Here is a 21,791-nt window from a genome sequence, read left to right as displayed (position 1 = left end):
GTGGCGGGTGTGCGGGGCGCGGGGTGGGGGTGCGTTTAGTTCCAGATGCGCAGGAAGGAGTCCCAGGAGCCGGTGGCCACCGCCATCCCGTTCTCGGTGACGCCCAGGCAGGACACGCGGTTGTCGTGCCCGGCCAGGATACCTGCGGACACACAATATATTTACAATAACAATTATATTGACATTAATATTTTAAGGATGTCATGGTCAGTGAGAGAAAATACATGACCTGACAGCTACAATACATAACAAAAGAATCTCGTGACACTTTTTTGACATTTATTTACGCCTTCCTGGGTCGCTAATGAGCTGTCTTAATTTAGTTTGAATTATGTCCACCGTGTCATACCTGAGCCGGTGAGAGGCGCTGCTATCGCAGTTGGTTCAAACAGAATATACAAAACCTCCTTAGACATAGAAAACTACATGACAGCTACCTTGTAACATTACTTGACATTAACAGGGGGGGGGGCGCTAGTGAGGTGGTGGAGGTGATGATTTAGTTTGATTGAAGAGTGGTGGTGGTACGTACCGGCGCGCTCGCTCTTCATGGAGTCCCAGACGTTGCAGTTGAAGTCGTCGTACCCGGCGAGCAGCAGCCGGCCCGACTTGCTGAAGGCGACGGAGGTGATGCCGCAGATGATGTTGTCGTGCGAGTACATCGCCAGCTCCTGGTCAGCGCGGATGTCGAACATGCGGCACGTCGCGTCGTCAGATCCGGTCGCGAACGCGAACCCGGACGGGAAGAACTGATACACACAAAACAAACACGTCAGATGGACATACATTACAGTATAAACAGCGTTTTCCTCCATGTCTGCCAACAAGTTGTGGTTTTGATAAGTTGCTTATTCTTTGATCAACTTGTCTAAGTCTTCATTTATTGAAAGTCAACTGAACCTCATTACAAGGTAAAATATTTGCAAAAGTGCAATTGATAAGTGATAATTGCACCAAAAACATCTAAATGTCCAATGATCCACTGCAATGAATGGACAGGCTAAAAACTGTGGTATTTTGTGCCTATTTCATTTTAGCCATTTTGGCACTGCCGGTTGTGGTTTAAAAGTTTATTAAATAGAGATATAATTAATTGTCAACCGATCAGTGAGGAGTGAGGGGTGTGGGGTGAGGAGCATACCGTGACCGCGTTGATGTCGCTCTCGTGTCCGGGGAAGGTCTGCTTGCACTGACAGTCGCGCACGTCCCACAGCTTGGCGGAGGCGTCGCACGCGCCGGAGACGAAGGCGCGCTGGTCGGGCGCCAGCGACAGCGACATCACGTCGCCCGTGTGCCCCGTGAACTGGCCGCACTGCTGCCCCGTCTCTATGTCCCACAGCGCGCTGCAATCATAACATGGATGTTTGTTACAACGTATCTCTTAAACGGCTGTATATACATATAGAACATAGTCTGAACACCGCACAGACGCAGTCGCGGCCAACAGTAAGTATGTTGTAACATGAATTTTCTTGTCTAAATCAACGAGTCCTTTAACGATTAATGTTTGTCTGTTTCATTCGCATTTTAATTTTTGACATTTTGAATATATTAGCGTAGTTAACAATAACATTTTGAAGTAAACAGACAGAAAGTGTTGCTTTATCAAGTTCGATATATATTTGTGTAGTATACTGACCAAGTCATGTCCCCGGAGCTGGTGAGGATCTGGTTGTCGTCGAGGAAGCGGCAGCAGGAGAGGTACCCCGAGTGTCCGGGCAGCTCGCGAGACACGCGCACATTGCCCTCGCGAGTCTTCAGGCTGCATAAAATGTTTTAATTATCAAATTATAATCCATTATACAAACTATCACAGATTATTTTCTTCTATCTAAAGTTTTTTATGCATCTGTTGAATATCACATATCTTAAATCCTCTTCTTACTAATATTATAAATATGAATGTTTAGATGGATGTTTGAAGATATCTACAGAATGGCTGAATGGATCTCGATGAAATTTGGCATACATATAGAACATAGTCTGAAAGTACACATAGGCTTCTAGGCACATAGGTCACTAGTGTAAACTAAAAGCTGTAATAAAGGGATAAAGCATATTTTTTTAAAGATATTTCATAGAGGAAGAAGTCCATATGGAGCTCGCAATATTATGTTTATGAATTTGTAAATAACTGACCTATAGATGGAGCAGATGTTATCGAGACCACCGCATGCGACGTAGGATCCTGAGGGCGCGTAGGCGCAGGTCATGACCCAGGAGGAGCGCAGCGGGATGGCGTGCACCTTGTTGGTAGTGTGGCTGTCCCACACGATCAGCTTGCCGTCCTGGCTCGCGGACACCAGGTTCCTAAACAACAACAAACACTTTAACATTAGTAATAATGTCATAAATACCTAAAGCGTAACCTACAAATGTTGATTGTCTTTAAAACATACTAATATTATAAATGCGAAAGTTTAGAAGGTTGGATGAATGTTTGTTTGAAGGTATCTCCAGAACGGCTGGATGGATATCGCTGAAATTTGGCATAGATGTAGAAAATAGCCTAGAAGATAGGATACTTAAGTTTTTTTAATCCGTCACGAACTGAATCGCTGGCGTCAGCTAGTTAACAACATATCTTGTATAACACCAATCTAGCCTTATTCGTAGACGAGTAAGACAGGAATTTATCTTACAGACACAATATTTTAACTAATTTTAATTACCGTGTTAACGCAACAATAGATATTATTCGTATATATATAAGTATATAAATATAAAACGCGTCAGCCATGTTCAGTTATGAAATTATAACGTAAACAGACCGCGAATGCGCAAAGAGATCGCGCATCACCTCTACAGAACTATTTATACGACACAGGCGCGATATTATTCTGATACTACATTTTATAAGTACTTTACGAATTTCAAAACAATACAAATTTCAAAACTAACTCTGACTTTCAAGACCTTTCTTTATTATAATACGGTGAGAATGAGGATGTTTTTGTAGTCTAAGAGCTATTAGATTTCGTAAACTTACTAATATTATAAATTTAAATGTTTGTTAGAAGGTTTCTCCAAAATGGGGCACGTTGAAATTTGGCATACATGTAGAACATAGTCTAAAAGAAGACATAGGCTACTATTTTTTTAATTCCACGCGGACGGGGCCGCGGGCGACAGCTACTTATGTGTATCATATTTTTTTTAAATCTTCATACATATACTCATGTTAACTTATCCAACAGCGGAACATAACACCAGCCTCTAAATTAGAATATCGTGACGCGGGAAATAACTTACGATACGGTGTACATTTGCCGAAGTGATTAGTAACTTTAAAACTGAACAAATACAATCCTACAATTTTGCCATTTGCTTGTTTAATTAAATGTAAAAAAAAAATCAAAAGATGATTTAAAAAAACTCACGTCAATAACACGTTAGCTCCCAGAATAATTTTTCGAAAAACGAAAAAAAAAATATTTTTGTCCAAAACCATTTGAATGGGCCCTTGCGGGTCACGTTGTATACAACAATTCGATTAAAAAGCCACAGCGAGGTTGAATGGAAGTATAGCTTGTCGGACACATAGTCCGACACGGCCTGATTGAAACATTAGCTTGTCGGACATATAGTCCGACATGGCAGCTAACGTGTTAAGAGACTTTGAGACGTTTAGCTGTTATTTTTATTATCAGAAAGCGATGAGACAAGCTAAGAGAAAAAAGGTTTTATTGAATTTATCAGAAGTCCGACTTCATGAATATATTTACATTGTAAAATTACAATCCCAGTAACAAGCATCGGCTCAATTCTTCTTACTTGTGTTTACATTATCGATGTGTTACGTTCGAACGTAAGTATATTTTTAGTGGCCCATTTTACGAATAAACAAATCATGTCGACCGGCGCTAGGATACAGACGAAACGATTTCCGAAAGTGATGAATTTCAGGTGAAACATCGTGTCAGCAAAGCAAACAGAATACTAGCGAACATGGGTAGGCGAAACTCTAAGGAGCCGTGATATTTATTTCGCTATAAAGGTGAGGTTAAACTAGACCATTTCATTGTAACAGAACAAGCAACTATGTGTTCTAATGTATCACCCTCTTACGAACGACACGTGCTTTGTAAACTGTGCTTTTACAAATATCGAGAAAATGCTCTAGTGTGTATTAACCTTAAGAGGTTATTCTGTAACCCGAGTTTCTCGCCCATGAAAGTCGGGACCAGACAATAACTATCGTTTATCCAACGCTGTATACTCGAACTAGTATTTCATCAAGTTATTATTAAGAGGGCATGGTAGAGCTAGAATAGAGTGGGGGGGGGGTTTAGGGATAGGAAGTTGGCAATGGTACTGACCTGGAGTCGCTGCCCCAATGCATGGCGTATATCTTGGCGAGATGGCCGCGCAAGGTACGCCGCGTGCGCATCTGGATGCGCCCGATTGGCTCCAGATTGGCCGTCGCCTGCGCGAGCGACGTATCGCACGCCGCTTTCCGCGCATCCTGACAAATCATACAACACATATTAATTTAGTAAAATAAAGTGCGTAGTCGTGTTATCTATATATAGTCTTTTTTAGTATGCCTGGAGGTTTGAAAACAATTGATCCTTCACATTATTTCGTTGATAAAATTACCTAATGGTGATGCTGAACTATATTTGTTAACGACGTACTTATTTCATATCATACTATTTAATTTACGCTCAGGTGACTAACCGAAGATATAATTTCGAAATTAATAATAATTCCTGACCGTCACAGGTTTTACCCAAATAAATGACGCACGAGCTTTTGACGGTAAATAAGTTGGATATAGAAATTTCATAATTTCCCAAAACAAACAATCCAAAGGTGCTAAAAACTACTGTTAAATTATTCTGCGTCTATTTAAGACGCTCCTATGGCTGAATTTCCACTAGGGTAGAACAGATAAGTAGAGCAGTAGACAATGCACTAATTTGAAGGCACACTTACTGTAGTGTCAAAACAGTACTCTCTGTAGTTGCAATCTACCAATAGCAATACAGTTTTGCCTCACTGTGTGTGCTCGTGTGAAATTATACTGTGTTCATGTAAATTATTGTGTATACTTACTCGTATCGCATTCTTAAGGGTCTCCGCCTCCTGGCGCAGGCTGTCCAGTTCGTTCATGGCTGTTGCGCGTTATGCCACACTCCGGTTGCCACACGCGATGCCACACGCGCCGCTCACACCACACCACGAGACCACAGCCGCGCGATCACCACAGACAACTGATGACAAAGAAAATACTTTAAATTCATTATGTCAAAAAGTCTGGTAAAATTAAGGTATGTTTTGTGGATAATTGTAAATACGACCATGGTGTAAGACGACTTATTAACCCTTAATACGATGGTGTCCAGTGTGACAAACAACTAATAAAAAAAACGACTTAACTAGTTAAGAGAAAATTATGTATTTCTTTTTATTTAAAAAAAAAACAGTTTTTTTGCTACAAAAAATTTCGTCGAATTAAGGGTTAAGTAAGTTATTTGACAAAAAACATTACACAAAACGTCTCCGATCAATTAAAAAAATTAGCTATTTAGTTGACGCTGTAAATCAAAGAAAAATTGCAGCGGAAGCCAATTGACAAACATATTTATTCGAGTTAAGGTTTAAAAGCTACATTATTCTTAACCATTGTCCGTCATTCGACTCATCAAATTGACCACAAGACGTCAGTTCCGCGTACTGGAGAGATAACGGGCGCTTAAGACGTAGTTAGCGAACACGCGATTTCTAAACGCTTTGCAAACAATAGCTCTATATTATTTCATTTGTGTTTCTATTAATTATTTTTCCGCTATGTTTAACTCTACTAACACGATTGTCTATGACATTTTCAAATGTTTATAACTTGAAACTAACTAGTCATGTTTGATGCTTTATGATTTTTAAAAACAATAGAAATTGCTAAAAATTAAATTTTAATAACTACAAAAACACAGCGCGTAATTTCTTGTCACTAATTTCTATAAAGGAGTAAAGTGTCCAATGCCAATATAAATTAAGATCTTATTATGTGCCTAAATAAAAGCTTTCTATTTTGCTATAACTTGCTAATATTATAAATGCGAATGTTTGGATGGATAGATGGATGTTAGTTAGAAGTTATCTACAGAGAGGCTGCATGTATCTCGCTGGAATTTGAAATAGATGTAGAACATAGTCTGGAAGAACACATAGGTAACTAATTAAGTTTTTTTAACTTACTTTAACTTTATTTCTTATCGCGTATATTCGCTTATTATAACACTTAGGTCTTATAGTGACGTCAACTGAGGTCATCAACCATGTTATAAATACGATCAAGCTTGAAGGATATCTAAAGGTAGGTTTACATGCAGGTGCATCGCCTTTTAAAGCTGTTGTGTCATGCTATTGTGTTCTATTTAGGGGTGCAAAAAGAGACAGTGTAACACATCCCCTTATGATTTGTTCGCGTAAAATTGCAAAATGATATCAATAAGCTAGCTGTCGCCCGCGACTACGACCCCGCGGAATGAAATTTAAAACTTAATAGCCCTATATGTTCTTCTAGGCTAGTTGCTACATCTATGGCAAATTACAGAAATATACATGCAGCTGTTCTAGAGATACCATCCATCCAAACATTCTCATTTATAGTAAGATTAATTCATGCATTACTTCTAGGGACTTTGATATTAATCCATTCATTCTGACCAATTTTTCCAATAGTTAATTTTAAATGCGAAACTTAAATCTACAACTGAGGAATTCCATTAACACGGAACTCAATGCAAGGGTAGACATAACCTGTTCAACATTACAAGGTCCAAAAATAAATTCTTAAACAATCAGTGAACAAAATATTTATTTTCTCTCTTCTTACTTTTGTACGAAATTAAATATCCTAGCAACAACATCTTCGATCGTTTACAAAAGTGATTATTATTATATTCATATATAGATAGATAGATAGATAAAGCCTTTATTCATTGACAATTATTAAACTTTATATTACAATATTGACAAACTTATTTTCTAATAGTTAACCTATGTTATATATAATACATGTACAATCTATTGCCCAGCATCCCGTTGCGTGTCACATTGTCCCTCGACATAGGTCTCCCCTAGTCTCTCATTACATTCATAATTATATTTAAATCCTAATTATCATATGAATATAGCCACTCATATATAGATATGTTTTTAACCCTTCAAAAAGGAGGACGTTCTTAATTAACCTATGTTTTTTTTTGTTACTTTTTTTATAACGAATAAACTATTCTTTGACTACAAACCCACCTGAGGCTAAGATATACGCAATAAGTATGTAGTTCTGTGTGTCATGTCGGACTATGTGTCCGACAAGCCATACTTCCATTCATATGTAAATAAGGTATTACTATATTTTTAGGTATTTTCAAATGGTTTTGGACAAAATTAAATTTTTTTTTTTTCGTTTTTCGAAAAATCATTCTGGCAGCTAACGTGTTAATAGTTATTGATTTTTAATGTCTCTGTCGTAAAATCTAGATGCATAATCCACAGAGCCAGGCTATTGCGACATTGTCAGCTTGTGTGTGTTTACGTAACCTGTTCGTCTGTCAGTCTGTGCGTCAATTGGGTAGAACTTTACACCTGCGCTACAAATCACTTAGCATAAGAATATGTTACAGAAACAATAGACATATTGAAATGAGCGGACACGGTTCGAAATGTATAGTAAAATAGTTGACGCCCGCGGCTCCGTCCGCGCGGTATAATTAGTTGCCTATGTGTTCTTCTCTTGTTCTATACGTATGTCAAATTTCATAGAGATCCGTTCAGCCGTTCTGAAGGTACCCTTCAAACAAACGATCATCGATCTAAACATTCGCATTCATAATATTAGTAATAAGACTGAGTATTTTAATTTGTCACTTTAACTCTGTACTCAGTAATTGAATAGTACCTTAATCAATCACTTAGTGTAGGTTTTTCATACTAAATAGTCATTTACTTTGAGTTTTACTCGTACTGCTAAATCTGTATTAACTTAACCTTCGGAAATACCTAATTTGTCGACATTTATAATTTCTTCGTTAACTAAGTCACGCATAACTGAAAAGGGACTGCGGAAAGTTAAAGTTCCCATTCCCCCTTTTGTGGATAGAAACAGTTGCCATGGTAAGGGAAATACCCCCACGTCAATATCATTAAAAAATTATCATCGACACACTGAAACTGAAAGGTACTAATTCAAATTTTCGTAGACTTTACAAAAGTAACAGACACTCCATATAAAATTACAACTTTTATTTTACCTCGACAAACTTCTATAGACTACATAACTAGACATGCCATATAAAAATTAAAAAATTCTATTATAATGTTATACAGCTGATTATATCGGAAGTCAGTCGCGCCTGGTGTATGTCTGCGCATAACAATCTGCTTGTTACAATGACTCATGCATGTCACCAAATTGACAACCAAACTAACTGAGTAATAGTAGAAACATGGAGGAAAAAGTGGAAATTGAACATTTTAGGTTAATAATATCATGAAGCAGTTTTGCTGTCAACAAACAATATAAAACATACTTAAAATGTTTGTTACTATGTTTGCGTACAGTACACCTAAACATTGGGTCTTAAGCACCAAATACAATCTCCCAACAGTCAATAATTCCTTACATTGTCATCAAAAAGAAGAACAATACTATGTTGTATCTGAAAAATATATTGTCATTTTCAAATGCCATTAAAATGATAATAATGGTACTAAAATTGATTTACTGCCTTAATAATGAGATCAACTGTTAAATATAGTTAAAATCGTCATATCGTTAACAATAATGACATTATACTGATATTTCTTTTAGTACAAGACTGAGTGGTATGTAACAACACACTGTAACATTCTATATTTTATATTTGTAAATTGAATAAATTGTATAAAAAAATTATCAAGAATTGAACAGTTCTACAATTTAATAATAATAAATTATTTAATATACAGGCACTATATCCAATTTCAAATAAACAAACATTATTTAATATATAAATTCATGTCACAATGTTAATTACCATACTTCTCTGAAACGGTTCGACCTACTTCTATGAAATTTTAAATACATATTCAGCTAGATTTACCACTGAATTCATAGTTATTATGTGTTTCACATTATATTCGCAAATAGTGTATAAAATTAAAATATTGGGAAGTGAAATCTTAAAATATTATGTTGCATAAACATACAACATGTATTTTTATTTTTAATATTAATTTAAAAGAAACACTTTAAGCTAGATCTAGACAGGCCTATATGAGAAGAATAGACATATAAAAAATAATGCAAAACAAATAACACTACAACAGAATAGCTCCAGACTGCACATCAATAGCGTAATAACATAAATCGTTGTTGCAGAGAAATCTATAAAAGTGAGTAAGCATCATTTAAAATGTTTTACATTATATAGGTTTACAAATAAACATAGTGATTTTCCTGTATCGTGGGCGGTGTACTATACTTATGAGAAATTTTAACAATTCTACTAACAATTGTTTTACAACCAATGATGTCTATAAATGGATAGGCAATTGCCTGGAAAATATCTATATTATTAGTTCAAATCCTCACCACCGCTATCACCAGTGCACATGCATGCACAAAATATTATATGTTACATCCAGTCCATTTATAAAGGTCAATGAATATTATAGTCATTGTCTTTTGAAGGTGAAAAAGAAGCATACCTTTCCTACAGCAGCCATTTCTATGATTTCAACATACTACATTGCAAGAAGTAAAAATACTTTGGCTAAGTCACAGTTACTTGTGTTATTAATTAAAGTTCAAAGCTCAGCTGAACGAAAACAGAAATGGCCTCCACAAATCTTATCATATTCTTTAGAAACAACTAAACACCATTACAATTAATCTTTTTAATATGATTAGATGAGTGCAATCAAAGAGACTTTGAAGACGGCGCCGCGTCAAAGACGCCGTCGAGCTAACTACTTGAAAATACCTATCACTGATTAATATCTCTATAGACTGGTCTATAATCAATAGATAAGCTTCAATTAGGAAGCAAAAGTTAGTATGGACATGTTATAAGAGAACATGTATGAATGTGGATGGGAACATCTGTAGGCCTAGGATGAGATGGATAGAATGTGTGAAAGGTGTTATCATTAATGAGTGAAATTACCAATAATGGGTCAATCTGATGGATAAAACCTGGTGCGTTAACCCCACATAGTGTAGGATGAGGATTTAAGATGAATATGTGTACTCCTAATTTTAACAATAAAACTGATGAAAAAATCTGAATCTTATGAAAACTTGTCTCATGGAAGAAAGTGTTAATTAATTGCTAATTGCTCTTAATAAGACCATGTGTATGTATTGTGAAAAATAATATCTTTTCCTAAGGCTCTTGTATACTTAAGGACATTTAATTTTGGCAATGCATATAGAAAAATTAAATGATTATTTAAAAAAAATTGAATTAAATTAGAAAATCTAAGTTTCAATGCAGAAATTTGACACATGTTTGTTAACTTCAATTTATTTAATTCTCTGTTTATTCTACACCATTATATGCACTTTATATATATACATAGTATATAAAATTACATTACAACAGGAGTGTGGCACATATGTACTAGCATGTCAATAAGGAAGTGTAATGCGGGGAGCCCTGCTCCATATATGTAATGACTTTGACAATTTTAGGACATTCAACCTTGCAGACAAACTGTCAATGACTGGTCTACACTCTAATATATTAAGTACATTGATTTAAATAATTTAAATTCTAGACTTCACAAATCAACAAGTAATATTGAATTGGGCAGTACTCTACAAGTATGTATGTATGGCATTTTTTTTATAAGAGAAGGGGATAAACAATCAGCGGGAACACTGAGATGTTCATCGACACCCATGTTTGACAATGTCACTGTGAACTGTAGCTTATTAATGTACTATAATTAATACCAAACCTTTCATCTAAAATGTTCCTGTTTATATTCTAACTGTAATAAACATATATAGTTTGAATTAGTCCTATCAAATTCTAGACATGTTTCCATCAAAACATTATGAAAAGCATAAAAACTATCCTATATCCTTTAAACCCATTAAACCATTTTATTCATTCACTTAGTCATTTATGCATTTAAGTATTTTACTTACTCAATTCAAGTTAACAAATTACCACATAAAATGTCTTTTCTAAACAAATAATTAGAAGCTAAGAATATCCAAATTAATTCTGAACAGAATAATTGTTGTTACAAAACAAGCTAATTCACACTTTGTTTGATGCATATATTCATGAAAGGCATGTACAATGTTTATAAATTCATATGAAGCAATTTGCTTTCTCATGAAAAAATTGTTAAAACAATAACCATTTGTTTATATTTCAACTATGATATGAATGTAAGCAAGAGTAAATAACATTGAGTAGATCTTATAGACAAATCATATACTATGTATGTAGATATATGAAATTATGTATATTTATATATTATTTTTAACCAATCTGAGGATTTCAATATTAATTGACCTATTATTTTTAAGCTGATGATTCCATTTTCATACTCCATTCCTAAGATATTAAAAACATCCTTGAATGCTGTATTACTGTTTCATCTCAGTATCATACAACCTTTTTATCATCTCCACAAAAGAAATTATACATCATTTATTGTAAGTAATTAAAATTTCAGTTGACTACAGAGAATTACAAGTTACGATAGGTTGCTGTAAAAATCGATATGTGCTTGCAAGTGAGGCTTAACTATTGTACATTGTGCTAAATACTGGCGATCGAAACGCAAAAGCGTAAAAATGGTGTGAATGCATTATTGCACGAAATAATCAATTACATAAGTTACGATCAACGAAATATGTTTGCCAGGATCGTACGTATTTTGCATATATGGCTCCTAAACACATAGAAGGAAGGAAAAATACTTCGAAATAGATACTAACATTGAATAAAACTAAGAACTGAGTTGTCGGGAGTAAAGACAATAGCAAATTTCACGCAAATAGCATGCAAGTAGCAACAGAGACCCAGCCTTTAAATTTTCACACATATTACATATAGCTATAGGTTTTTGAGAATACTATGTCCAGTTTACGGCAAATAACGGCTACGTTTTCAACGCTTTATGCAAAAAACATATATAGAAACTTCAGTAATGGTATTGATGATGTTTCTAATCGATCAAATATAGCAATACACCCATTTTCAACGATGGGTGTACCACGCATTCACCGGGCGACAACCATTTCCCGAAAACGATTGCTTATTCATTATTACACGTCACGCCCTAAATTTAGTAATAATCTCGCTTTAAATACTAATTTCACACGAAAATGAATTAAAACGTATAGTATGAGTGATGGAATATGAAAGAACTTACCCTTCAACCAGCAATATCTCTTCGACTATTCCAGCAGCAGTCCTGTGGCGCTTCGAATACCACTATTACAACAGGATTCTATTTTTTTGGCACATGATGTCTTTTTTTAACTTCACTACACTGAACCAATAATTATTCACAAGTTGTTAAAACGGACAACTCCACCATTTAGTCTTTCATACACCCTGGAGCTCGATCCTTTTCACGGCCATTTGCAAATTGCGTCAAAGCTTCTGAAACGGGATTGGCTGGTTCTGCGCTAGTGTAGTTTGAGTCGAGAGCGCAGTCTAGTGGCAGAATTGGGTATTAAAATTAATTGATGATCAAAATTCAACTCTTTCTCCAGGACATATGACACATTTAAAGGTTTATTGAACTCACTTACAACGTTTCAGACAAAGTGAAATTGGGTGCGGTAAAGTCACTTCGAGAACCCCGTATCGTGACGTCAAACTGGGCGTGAGATAGGAAAGGCGGATTATTTAAAATTTATTTAAAAATACCAATAAATCTATTTATTTTTAAAAGATTTTTTCTGAAATATGATGATGTTTTCTGACATGAAAGGAAAACTTTTTTATTAGTAGAAGAAGAGAATAAATAATGAAAGCACACCTTTCTAAATTCTTATTCTTTTTAATAAGCGAGATAAAAAGACTGCGAAGTTAAAGTAATAATGGCAAAAATGTTCGTTAAAGTGTATGGCTATTGTTAAAGAAATAAGAAAATTACTTTTTATATTATGGAACTGTTGCTTACGATTTGGTTTCTTGGTTTATTCAAAAAGCATATTTTATAAGACTTTTGTATTTTAGAAAGATTGGTTAAATATTGAGGTTATCTTATTGTTTAAATTAAAAGAACAGCCACTTAGAAAGTACAGCGTGGTTTTGTCAACATTTATTTTCTATTTTTTTTCAATTTTTTTTGTGACAAAGTGTTGATTAGTCTTTGAAAGTTTTTTTTCCGTTGTTACTTAATCTTTGTACTGTGTTTTATTTGATAATATTTAATTTCTGTTTTTAATACAATCATTTGAATTTAATTTTGAAGGTATTTTAAAGCATTGTCTCTTAATAAATCAAATTTTATTTTCATTGCAACGATTATAAAATATAAGCACAAATAAGCAAATAGTGAAATGGCAACTATAAAATCATCCGCTGTCAACGTGAACTGTCAAGTTGAGTCATGAATTCGCAAGTCGCAACCATTCATTGCATTCATTGGCTTAAATTGGACTGTCAAAACGTAAGAACATATTTGATTCGCTGAGTGCGCAACAGATTACCAATTACTTTTATCCGGTAAAATAAATTATATTTCTTTTCAAATTAAAGCTTTGCAAAACAGTCTTCTTTGTATATGCCAATCAGAAAGGTGAAGTGTCAGCTGTGTTTCAAAATAATAACAATAAACTCTGGAAATACAAAGAAATACTGATTTTTGTGACTATATTTTACATTAGTGCTCTATTATATACTCAATATTCTATACTGTAGTTATATTAGAACTATTGAGAAGTATTTAAACATTATAAAGTTGATTCAAGATTATCATAAGTAGTGTTTATTGCGTACATTTTTGGTGAGTAGTATAACTCGTAACTTTTATTACATTATTTACGTACATACAACTTATTAGTGATAAATAAATGTGATATATTTCTAGAAATTGTATCAAATATTTTCGATATGTACTTTATTTTGTATTAGCAATAGAATTTTATAAGAAAGTAACTATGCTTTTTTTCTTCGTTATGGTTGAATTATCGTCATATATTTTTATGCTATATATTTACATAGACTGTTGATACCAAAATACTAACATGCTATGAGTAAGTCCAGATAATATTTTTTGATTTCAATCATTTTGTGGTTATTTACTATAATTATTTTTATCATAGTATCAACAAATTAACAATATAATACAGGTGTGTTAGACAGACATTTTGAATATAAGAAAGAAAACATCCAAACATTTTTAATTGTTTATAATTATAGTTTTTGAGTTGAAATGCATCAATTATTTCTGTACGATTACTGTATATACTATACCATATATCTCTGCATGGCATAGGACTTTACAGAGTTGTCTTTTGTGGCATCTTGGAGATCCCCTCCCCTGTCTGTAGTCTTACTTTTCTACAGAAGTTTGTGATACCTCTATTACCCGGAAGACTTATTTTTTGTGAACTTATTTGTCCAAATAACAATAAAATCCTTTCCCAAACTCCATCATTGTTTGGGTTTAAGTTATATCTGCTGAACAATTTATATTATAATGAATAAAACAGTGTATTACAAAAATATTAGCATAAATTAACTTATTTTAATATTTACTTTTTATTGAAATGTCCATCACGGTATTTATATTAAACTAGCGGTCGCCTGTGGCTCTATCTGCGTGGAATTAAAAAAACATAATTAGTAGCCTATGTGTTCTTCCAGACTATGTTCTATATGTATGCCAAATTTCATCAAGATCCATTCAGCCGTTCTGTAGATACCTTCAAACAAACATTTATATTATTAGTACGATAGTTAGATGTATTTTTTAGGGTTCTGTAGCCCATAGGAAAAAAACGGAACCCTTATAGGATCACTTTGTTTTCCGTCCGTCAAGACACTTTTTTCATATCTTAGTATAGTCGGTTTCAAGTAAAAAAGAATTAATTTATAAAAAAAATATATTTGTGTTTAATTTCTAGCGTTCAGAGTATTCATATGTTAATATAAATTATTAGAAAAAAAAATTATGCTAAAATTATTCATTTAATTATCGTTAGAGGGCAAATATGCTACAACTCATATTTTATAGATTTAAATAAATTATTTAATAACTTTAATCGATATAATTTACTAGTTATTTTTTCTAACACAAACCTACACCAAACGTCCTTGTATCCATGAGGAAATGATTAGATATCTCTTCAAGGTTAAGCGATATTATAATTATACAGTTGGAGACGTTTCTATCATTATTTATATCTTCGTAATAAAAAATAATCATATAAAATCTATTTTTGTAATCAATTTAAACTTTTAAAACAGTTAAAAAATAATTAAAAAATGTTATTGACCCCTGACGCTTGGCGGAAAGGATTACGCGAAATGTTTTGCATTACGTGACCTCTGGATCATATCACAAGATAAACTAATTACATTTTTTTAATTTTTATTTGTGTTATTTATTCTGAATTGCTAACAAAACAGTTGCTTTATTCTTTTTTTTAATAAAACAAAATAATCAAAAGAAATAATTCTCGTGCGACATTTTTTTGCAGCTGATGTTAATAAATTGAATCGTAATTTACTTTACATAGAATTAGCATAAACTAAATATAGTAGTAGTTGTTTATTTTAATTCATAAAGACCAGTGATTCTCAAAGTGATGCAGATCTTGGGATTGACAGAAGACATGACAGTGATTTAAGGCAACTAACGTTAAGGGTTTCCAAATTAAAGAATTATACCCGTGGAAAACACAATCCAAATTTTAGTCCTCACCCCCTTCCCGCTCAATACTAAAGTGTACTTTTCTTGGGTATATAACCCATAGGAAGGTAGATTTTCTATGTGTCCTCTCTTCTGTTAATTAACATAAGCTTCAACGCATTTTAATAATATAAACGTATATTGATAACTGGCAGCTTGTTGGATCGCCAATTTATATTTAAAAAAAAAGATTGACAATCTCTGGTCAAGACACACAAAAAACAACTGAATTTGGCACATGAATCGAAATGTTTTAACATTTTGAGTGCGGAATCGATAAATCGATTCGTGGCCTTGCGATGCCGATCGTTGACTGATATATTGTTAAATGTTTTAGTCTTTGCGCTAAACAGTCATAAACATGTCTAACGCATAAGCAGGCGAGATGAAGTACACATTTGTAATGTAAACAGTAAGATATACGTGTAAAAATTATATAAAAAGTAGCTGGCAATCGCGAAAAAAAAACTTAATTAGTAGCCTAATTGTTCCTTCAGACTATGCTATACATCTATGCTACGTCACGACGAGATTCATTGCCGTTCTGGTGATACCTTCTAACATCTGTCTATACATCAAAAATTTTGCATTTATAATATTAGTAAGATTAGTAAGTCTATTGTTCGGTGGGATTGTACGAGTTAAAAAAGGGCTCTATCTTTATGGTAAAAATTGTGTAAGTAGCCTGTTTAAATTAATTAATAAATTGATGTCATATTTGGTGAGATTTTACAATATTCGTCGGTAAATTTCAAATACGCCATCTTCACAATTTTCCGGTGACATAAAAGTTGCAAGGCCATTGGTTAGTGATGGTGACATGTCTGTCCTAACGCAGGGCTTGCGACAGCGAATGTTCCATGTTGCGACAAAGATCCGGTCCGGACAGGATTCCGACATTCGTTCCAAAGGACTCGGAAACCTGCCATTGGTACTTGTATAATTTATTGGAACTTCTCGTTCCCAATATCGATCGTTGCTGTGGGTTCAGTTTGGTGAGATATGTATTGCTGTCTCTCTTTTGACATAGGAAATGTAAGGGATGGCAATATGTTTTTGGGTAAATTGAAGTTCATGATCAAATTCTTATTATAAAGCCAACACCTTCAGTTTAAATGTACAGTTTTAACTAAAGAGTCCAATTTTTTTTTGTACTTGGAATTATTAGCAGAACTTTGTTCATTTACTAATATTGATTGTACCATTCCAACTAAGCTCTATACTTGTGCTAAGATATGGTTTACGACAATAGACGAGAGGGGATTCGAACCTCCGACCTCATGTTTGGTAATCGGTATCCTTAACCATTACGTCATAGTCGCTTTTAAATTTTTGAGTCAAATCATACGTCATAAACTTAACTGTAAGTTAAACTATCAAGTTCGTAGTTCCAATGCATATAAAGTTATTCTAAACACTTTGTTCAGTTAAAATAGACGGTGTGTAGCGAGCTTAAACATTTATAAATCAAGTTATAGGACGTTGTTTATCTATGTTTAATAAGATAGCTTTTTTTTACGTTTTAGACGTTAGCGCTTGACCACGATCCCACCTGGTGAAGTGGAGATTCGGTCGAAAGATGGTACGCGCTAGCTTAATAAAAAAAACTAATAGAATTTGTGTTTTTGATCCTCCGAAACTACTTAACTGATTTGAAAAATTCACTGTTGGGAAGCTACACTAGGTAACATAGGCTTGTTACTAGATTTTTTTAATACCTCGTAGACAAGTCGCTAATAACTGTTAGTTTAAAATAACACTTCACTGTAAGCCATGTTTTCTTTCTCAAAATCTTTCTTTATAAAAAAATATGTTGAGATTTTTAACATATAAAGTGTGTCTACACACGGTGACATGATTCTGAAGTGACACTTGTCACCGTTTGCTGTCAAGTGCACTCACTTGAGCGGCTCGACATGTATGGAGAAACAAACACTTATTTTTTTAAATACCGGGTCAAGCGATATAACAGTCAACTTGACACAACCATTGATGTTCGATAGATGTTTATTTCCATTGGAGAAAATATATCGTCATCCTTTTTCATTCTCTATAGAAAAAACAGAGATAGTATTATGTATTTGTAGCCAGTGGAAACACAGTTATCGAAGGATATATTTGAATTTACCACACGGATACCGATGCAAGACAATTACTACTTTGTTATTCCTACAATTAATAAAGCTCTTTGTTTAAGACCGACATTTATATCGTCACATTTTTAGGGTTCCGTACCTCATAGGAAAAAAACGGAACCCTTATAGGATCACTTTGTTGTCCGTCCGTCTGTCTGTTAAGACCCTTTTTTATTCATTGTATTACTAGCTGTTGCCCGCGACTCCGTCAGCCCCATAAGTGGCCTTTGTGTTCTTCCAGACTATGTTCTACGTGTATGCCAATTTCATCGATATCCATGCAGCAGTTTTGTAGATACCTTCTAACGAACATCCATCCATCCAAATATTCGCATAAGATATCTGAGATGAGGAAAATCTCTGTGACCCCGAAGATAGTCCCTATTTATGAATGGATGACATGAGTCAGTCATGCCACGTTAATGACAATAGAAGACAAAATAACATATTTTCGAGGGTATTTTTCTGCTTATGAAAGGTCATATGTAAGTTAATGATACTCTATCGATTTTACTTATAGGAAATGAAAACATGATATCGACAACGTTACAATGTTGCCGTTTGCCCTTCGGTATACGGCTAATAGGTGAGTTACTGACGTATTGTCAAACTTATCCTTTTGTAATCCGTCTAGACAGCAAATTGCCCGTAACATATTATCGACTAACCGTACGTTTCTGAGACCAAAGTCTCTATATAACGCAAATCTTCATCACTGTAATTGTCTTTACAAAACAAAGATAAACATATGTTTTAAACGGGGATTTTGTTCTCTGAAAACCACAGAAATTGACGTATATTTTATGACCTTAAATCGTTGGGATAAAATAGTCATCAGATTTTTTTTTCATCAGATTTCGCCAAACTGCAAGTGGTAGTTTATTATAGATATTAAACAGTTTGTTAATTATACGTTAAGTTTACAATTTTTTTCTAAATGCCTAGTCAGATCATAAACCAACGAAGTTAACTATCGGATGGTGACAATGAAGCATGTAAAATAAATACAAAAAAAATCAATATTTACAGCATTCATTAGCAACTTGACTTCAAATAGATTTTAAGGTTCTTATAATAAGTAAACTTCTGGAAAATAATATTTATGTAATCAAACATCGAGCGTCAGTGGCTCAGGAGCCAAGCACTTGACTTGCAATCTGCAGGTTCAAATCCCACCATGTACCAATGTGTTTTTCGATTTCCGATTTACATATGTACATTTATCCGACGTTTTTACGGTGAAGGAAAACATCATGATGCTGCACATATCTGAGAAGAAATTCAAAGATATGTGTAAAGTCAACCCGCACTTGGCCAGTGTAGTTGACTATGGACCTAGTTAACCTTAACTTAGTGTAGGTTCCGAGCCCCTCAGTGGGGACGTAGTAAGCTGATGATCATCAAACATCACAAATAGACAAAAACATCGAACACTGTAAACTTATAAATATTTTTAATAACATATGTAATATGACATTAAAGTTATTATCAACAACTAAACAACACTAAAAAGTTGTTGCCACTGAGGATAATTTATTAGACAAAAAAAAATTAGAAAACAAACTTGTATAATATTATTTATTGTAAGTTTTGACACATTCCAAAATATATTGCAGCTATAAAAATATGTTTGTTTAAATAACTTACTGTCGGCCGCGACTCTGCTTGCGCGGAATTAAAAGAAAAACTTAGTAGACTATGTGTTCTGCCAGATTATATTCTACATCTGTGCCAAATTTCATCAAAATCCGTTGAACTGTTCTGGAAATGTTCGGGGATGTTTAGGGAAGGTTTAAAGGTGAGGAAAATTGGAATAATTAGCGGGGAATTAATTTTTTTTCATTCCACGCGGACTGAGTCGCGGGCGACAGCTATAGAAAGTAAAAGTTAATTAGTAGCCTATGTGTTCTTCCAGACTATGTTCTACATCTGTGCCAAATTACATCGCGATTCGTAAAACGCCTTCTAAGAAAATTACCTTCTAACAAAATATTAGAAGTAAGATAGGCATATTGTAAACAGCGTAGAAAATAACCGAATATCATAACCATGTCTAAGTCGAATAGAAAGGTTAAAATTGTGCAACATCCATTGCTCCATCGCAGCGCAGTAGCGGCGTGTGGTTTCACAACAACCAAGCAATACCAACCTCCGCTTTACTAACTATCGAAAAACTATACGATAATCGAAATATACGTGTAATTAATTCGCTATTGTGTAAACACCTCGGCGGGGGCATTGCCGTGCCCCTTTATATAAACACTCTTCTTTGTAACTAATGAATTCTTAAGCCGAGAAGACCATAACGTTCATATTTACTTTTGAAATTATAATACTTCGTGTTCGAATGCAATGGTTGAAAATTTCATTGTTTGTTTGTGGTTTTATTGTAAAACGTAAAAAAAATTTAAATTGACAATCAGCCTGACTGTCGATTGACGATGTTCAGGGTTCGTTGTCCATAAGTAACTTGTCTTTAACACTGTCTAGACTCTATAGCAGTGGTTCCTAAACTTATTTTGTCTACTGCCCACTTTGAGAATAAATATTTTTTTAGCGCCCCCATATTTTCACATATTTAAAAACCACTTTAAATTCAAATTAAATTATTTAATTATTGTAACCTATATATGTATATTAACGGAGAATTGTAATGGAAACTTTTACTATAACCCGCAACTTGAGACCTGCAGCGCCCACAAGGGGGCGTTATCGTCCACTTTGGGAAAGACTGATCTCTGATATAGGCTCTATGTAGTCTATGTTTATTATTAAAGCTGTCGCCCGCGACTCCGTCCGCGTGGAATTGTTAAATGTGTGCTACATTCATTAAAATCCCTTAAGGCGTTCCGAAGATATCTTCACACAAACATCCATTTACACATTTGCATTTATAATATTAGTAAGATTAGTAAGATAAGACAATTATGTCTTATGTTTTGCTGTTATTAGTAACATTTACTGAGAAAAGATACAAAAATATATAACTATTTTTACTGACTGTATAAATTAAAAACAATTATTTTTATGCCTACTTAATTTATACTATTTACCACGATACTTACAAACCATAACTTTTAGTAAATTTTTTTAATAAACAGTACAAAAAACAATGAATATATTATGAGTTTTTTAACACCTTTTTAAACTCTACCTAAACTAAAACAAACTGGTTGCAAAAACAAGCTTTGTCAGATTCGATGTGATTGATTAAAATCAGTCAGAAGATTGACAGATAAATAATTCAAACGTCAAACAGTTGAGTAATGTTACCAAAGGTTTCCAATCTATCATCTCTGTTCATCTTAAAGAGAACGAAAGAGACAATATGTATGCAAGACTTTCGACAGACTGGTGATAAGGAAAGTTGTAGAGTTTTACAGTCTTTTTCACCGGAGTGTATCAATAACCATTCGCCGCAACTTTCTAGTTAAACTCAGACTGCGTTTAGCGCCTCGCTCGCGCCGGCTTTCTCATTAGCATTTATCTAGAGATGCTATCTTATTATATATTACTAGCGGACCCGACAGACGTTGTTCTGTCTACACGTCTTTAATTTGAATAAATTAATATGAAGTTAATATTTGATGAAAATTGTGAATCTAAACCATTCCCAGATCCCCTTGATCACACACAAAAAATTTCATCAAAATCGGTCCAGTCGTTTGAGAGAAGTTCAGTGACATACACACTCACAGAAGAATTATATATATAAAGATAGAGATAGAATATATAAATACACTAGCTGTTGTCCACGACTCTGTCTTTACG

The 21,791-nt window shown here is 34.1% G+C and overlaps 2 protein-coding genes across 2 annotated transcripts in view; one reads left to right on the top strand and one right to left on the bottom strand.

Annotated features, from left to right (window-relative positions):
• Positions 1–6: 6 nt before the first annotated feature.
• Gbeta13F (guanine nucleotide-binding protein subunit beta-1) lies at positions 7–12,643 on the bottom strand. The gene is made up of 8 exons (XM_013313459.1): positions 12,388–12,643; positions 5,059–5,216; positions 4,320–4,465; positions 2,140–2,310; positions 1,640–1,762; positions 1,142–1,343; positions 533–749; positions 7–142 (listed from the first exon to the last, which is right to left on the bottom strand). The coding sequence occupies exons 2-8, from the start codon at positions 5,113–5,115 to the stop codon at positions 36–38; spliced, it is 1,023 nt and encodes a 340-aa protein (XP_013168913.1). The 5' UTR covers positions 5,116–5,216; positions 12,388–12,643; the 3' UTR covers positions 7–35.
• A 1,115-nt stretch (positions 12,644–13,758) lies between these two features.
• ABCD (ATP binding cassette subfamily D) overlaps positions 13,759–21,791 on the top strand; it is a 45,205-nt gene continuing 37,172 nt past the window's right edge. The window contains exon 1 of the mRNA XM_013313353.1: positions 13,759–13,974. The gene's annotated coding sequence lies outside the window, so the exon portion shown is untranslated. The remainder of the gene's footprint in view (positions 13,975–21,791) is intronic.

Source organism: Papilio xuthus, unplaced genomic scaffold (genome assembly GCF_000836235.2).
Source record: "Papilio xuthus unplaced genomic scaffold, Pxut_1.1 DF827570.1, whole genome shotgun sequence".
Lineage (NCBI taxonomy): Eukaryota > Metazoa > Arthropoda > Insecta > Lepidoptera > Papilionidae > Papilio > Papilio xuthus.
This window is presented reverse-complemented; position numbering and strand designations above follow the sequence as displayed.

Excerpts from the sequence above, each read along its gene's own strand:
- Gbeta13F (XM_013313459.1), bottom strand. The coding sequence starts at position 5,115 with ATGAACGAACTGGACAGCCTGCGCCAGGAGGCGGAGACCCTTAAGAAT. Across the intron at positions 2,311-4,319 it reads CATTGGGGCAGCGACTCCAG|GAACCTGGTGTCCGCGAGCC; the intron begins GTCAGTACCATT and ends GTTGTTGTTTAG. Across the intron at positions 143-532 it reads CATGAAGAGCGAGCGCGCCG|GTATCCTGGCCGGGCACGAC; the intron begins GTACGTACCACC and ends GTGTGTCCGCAG.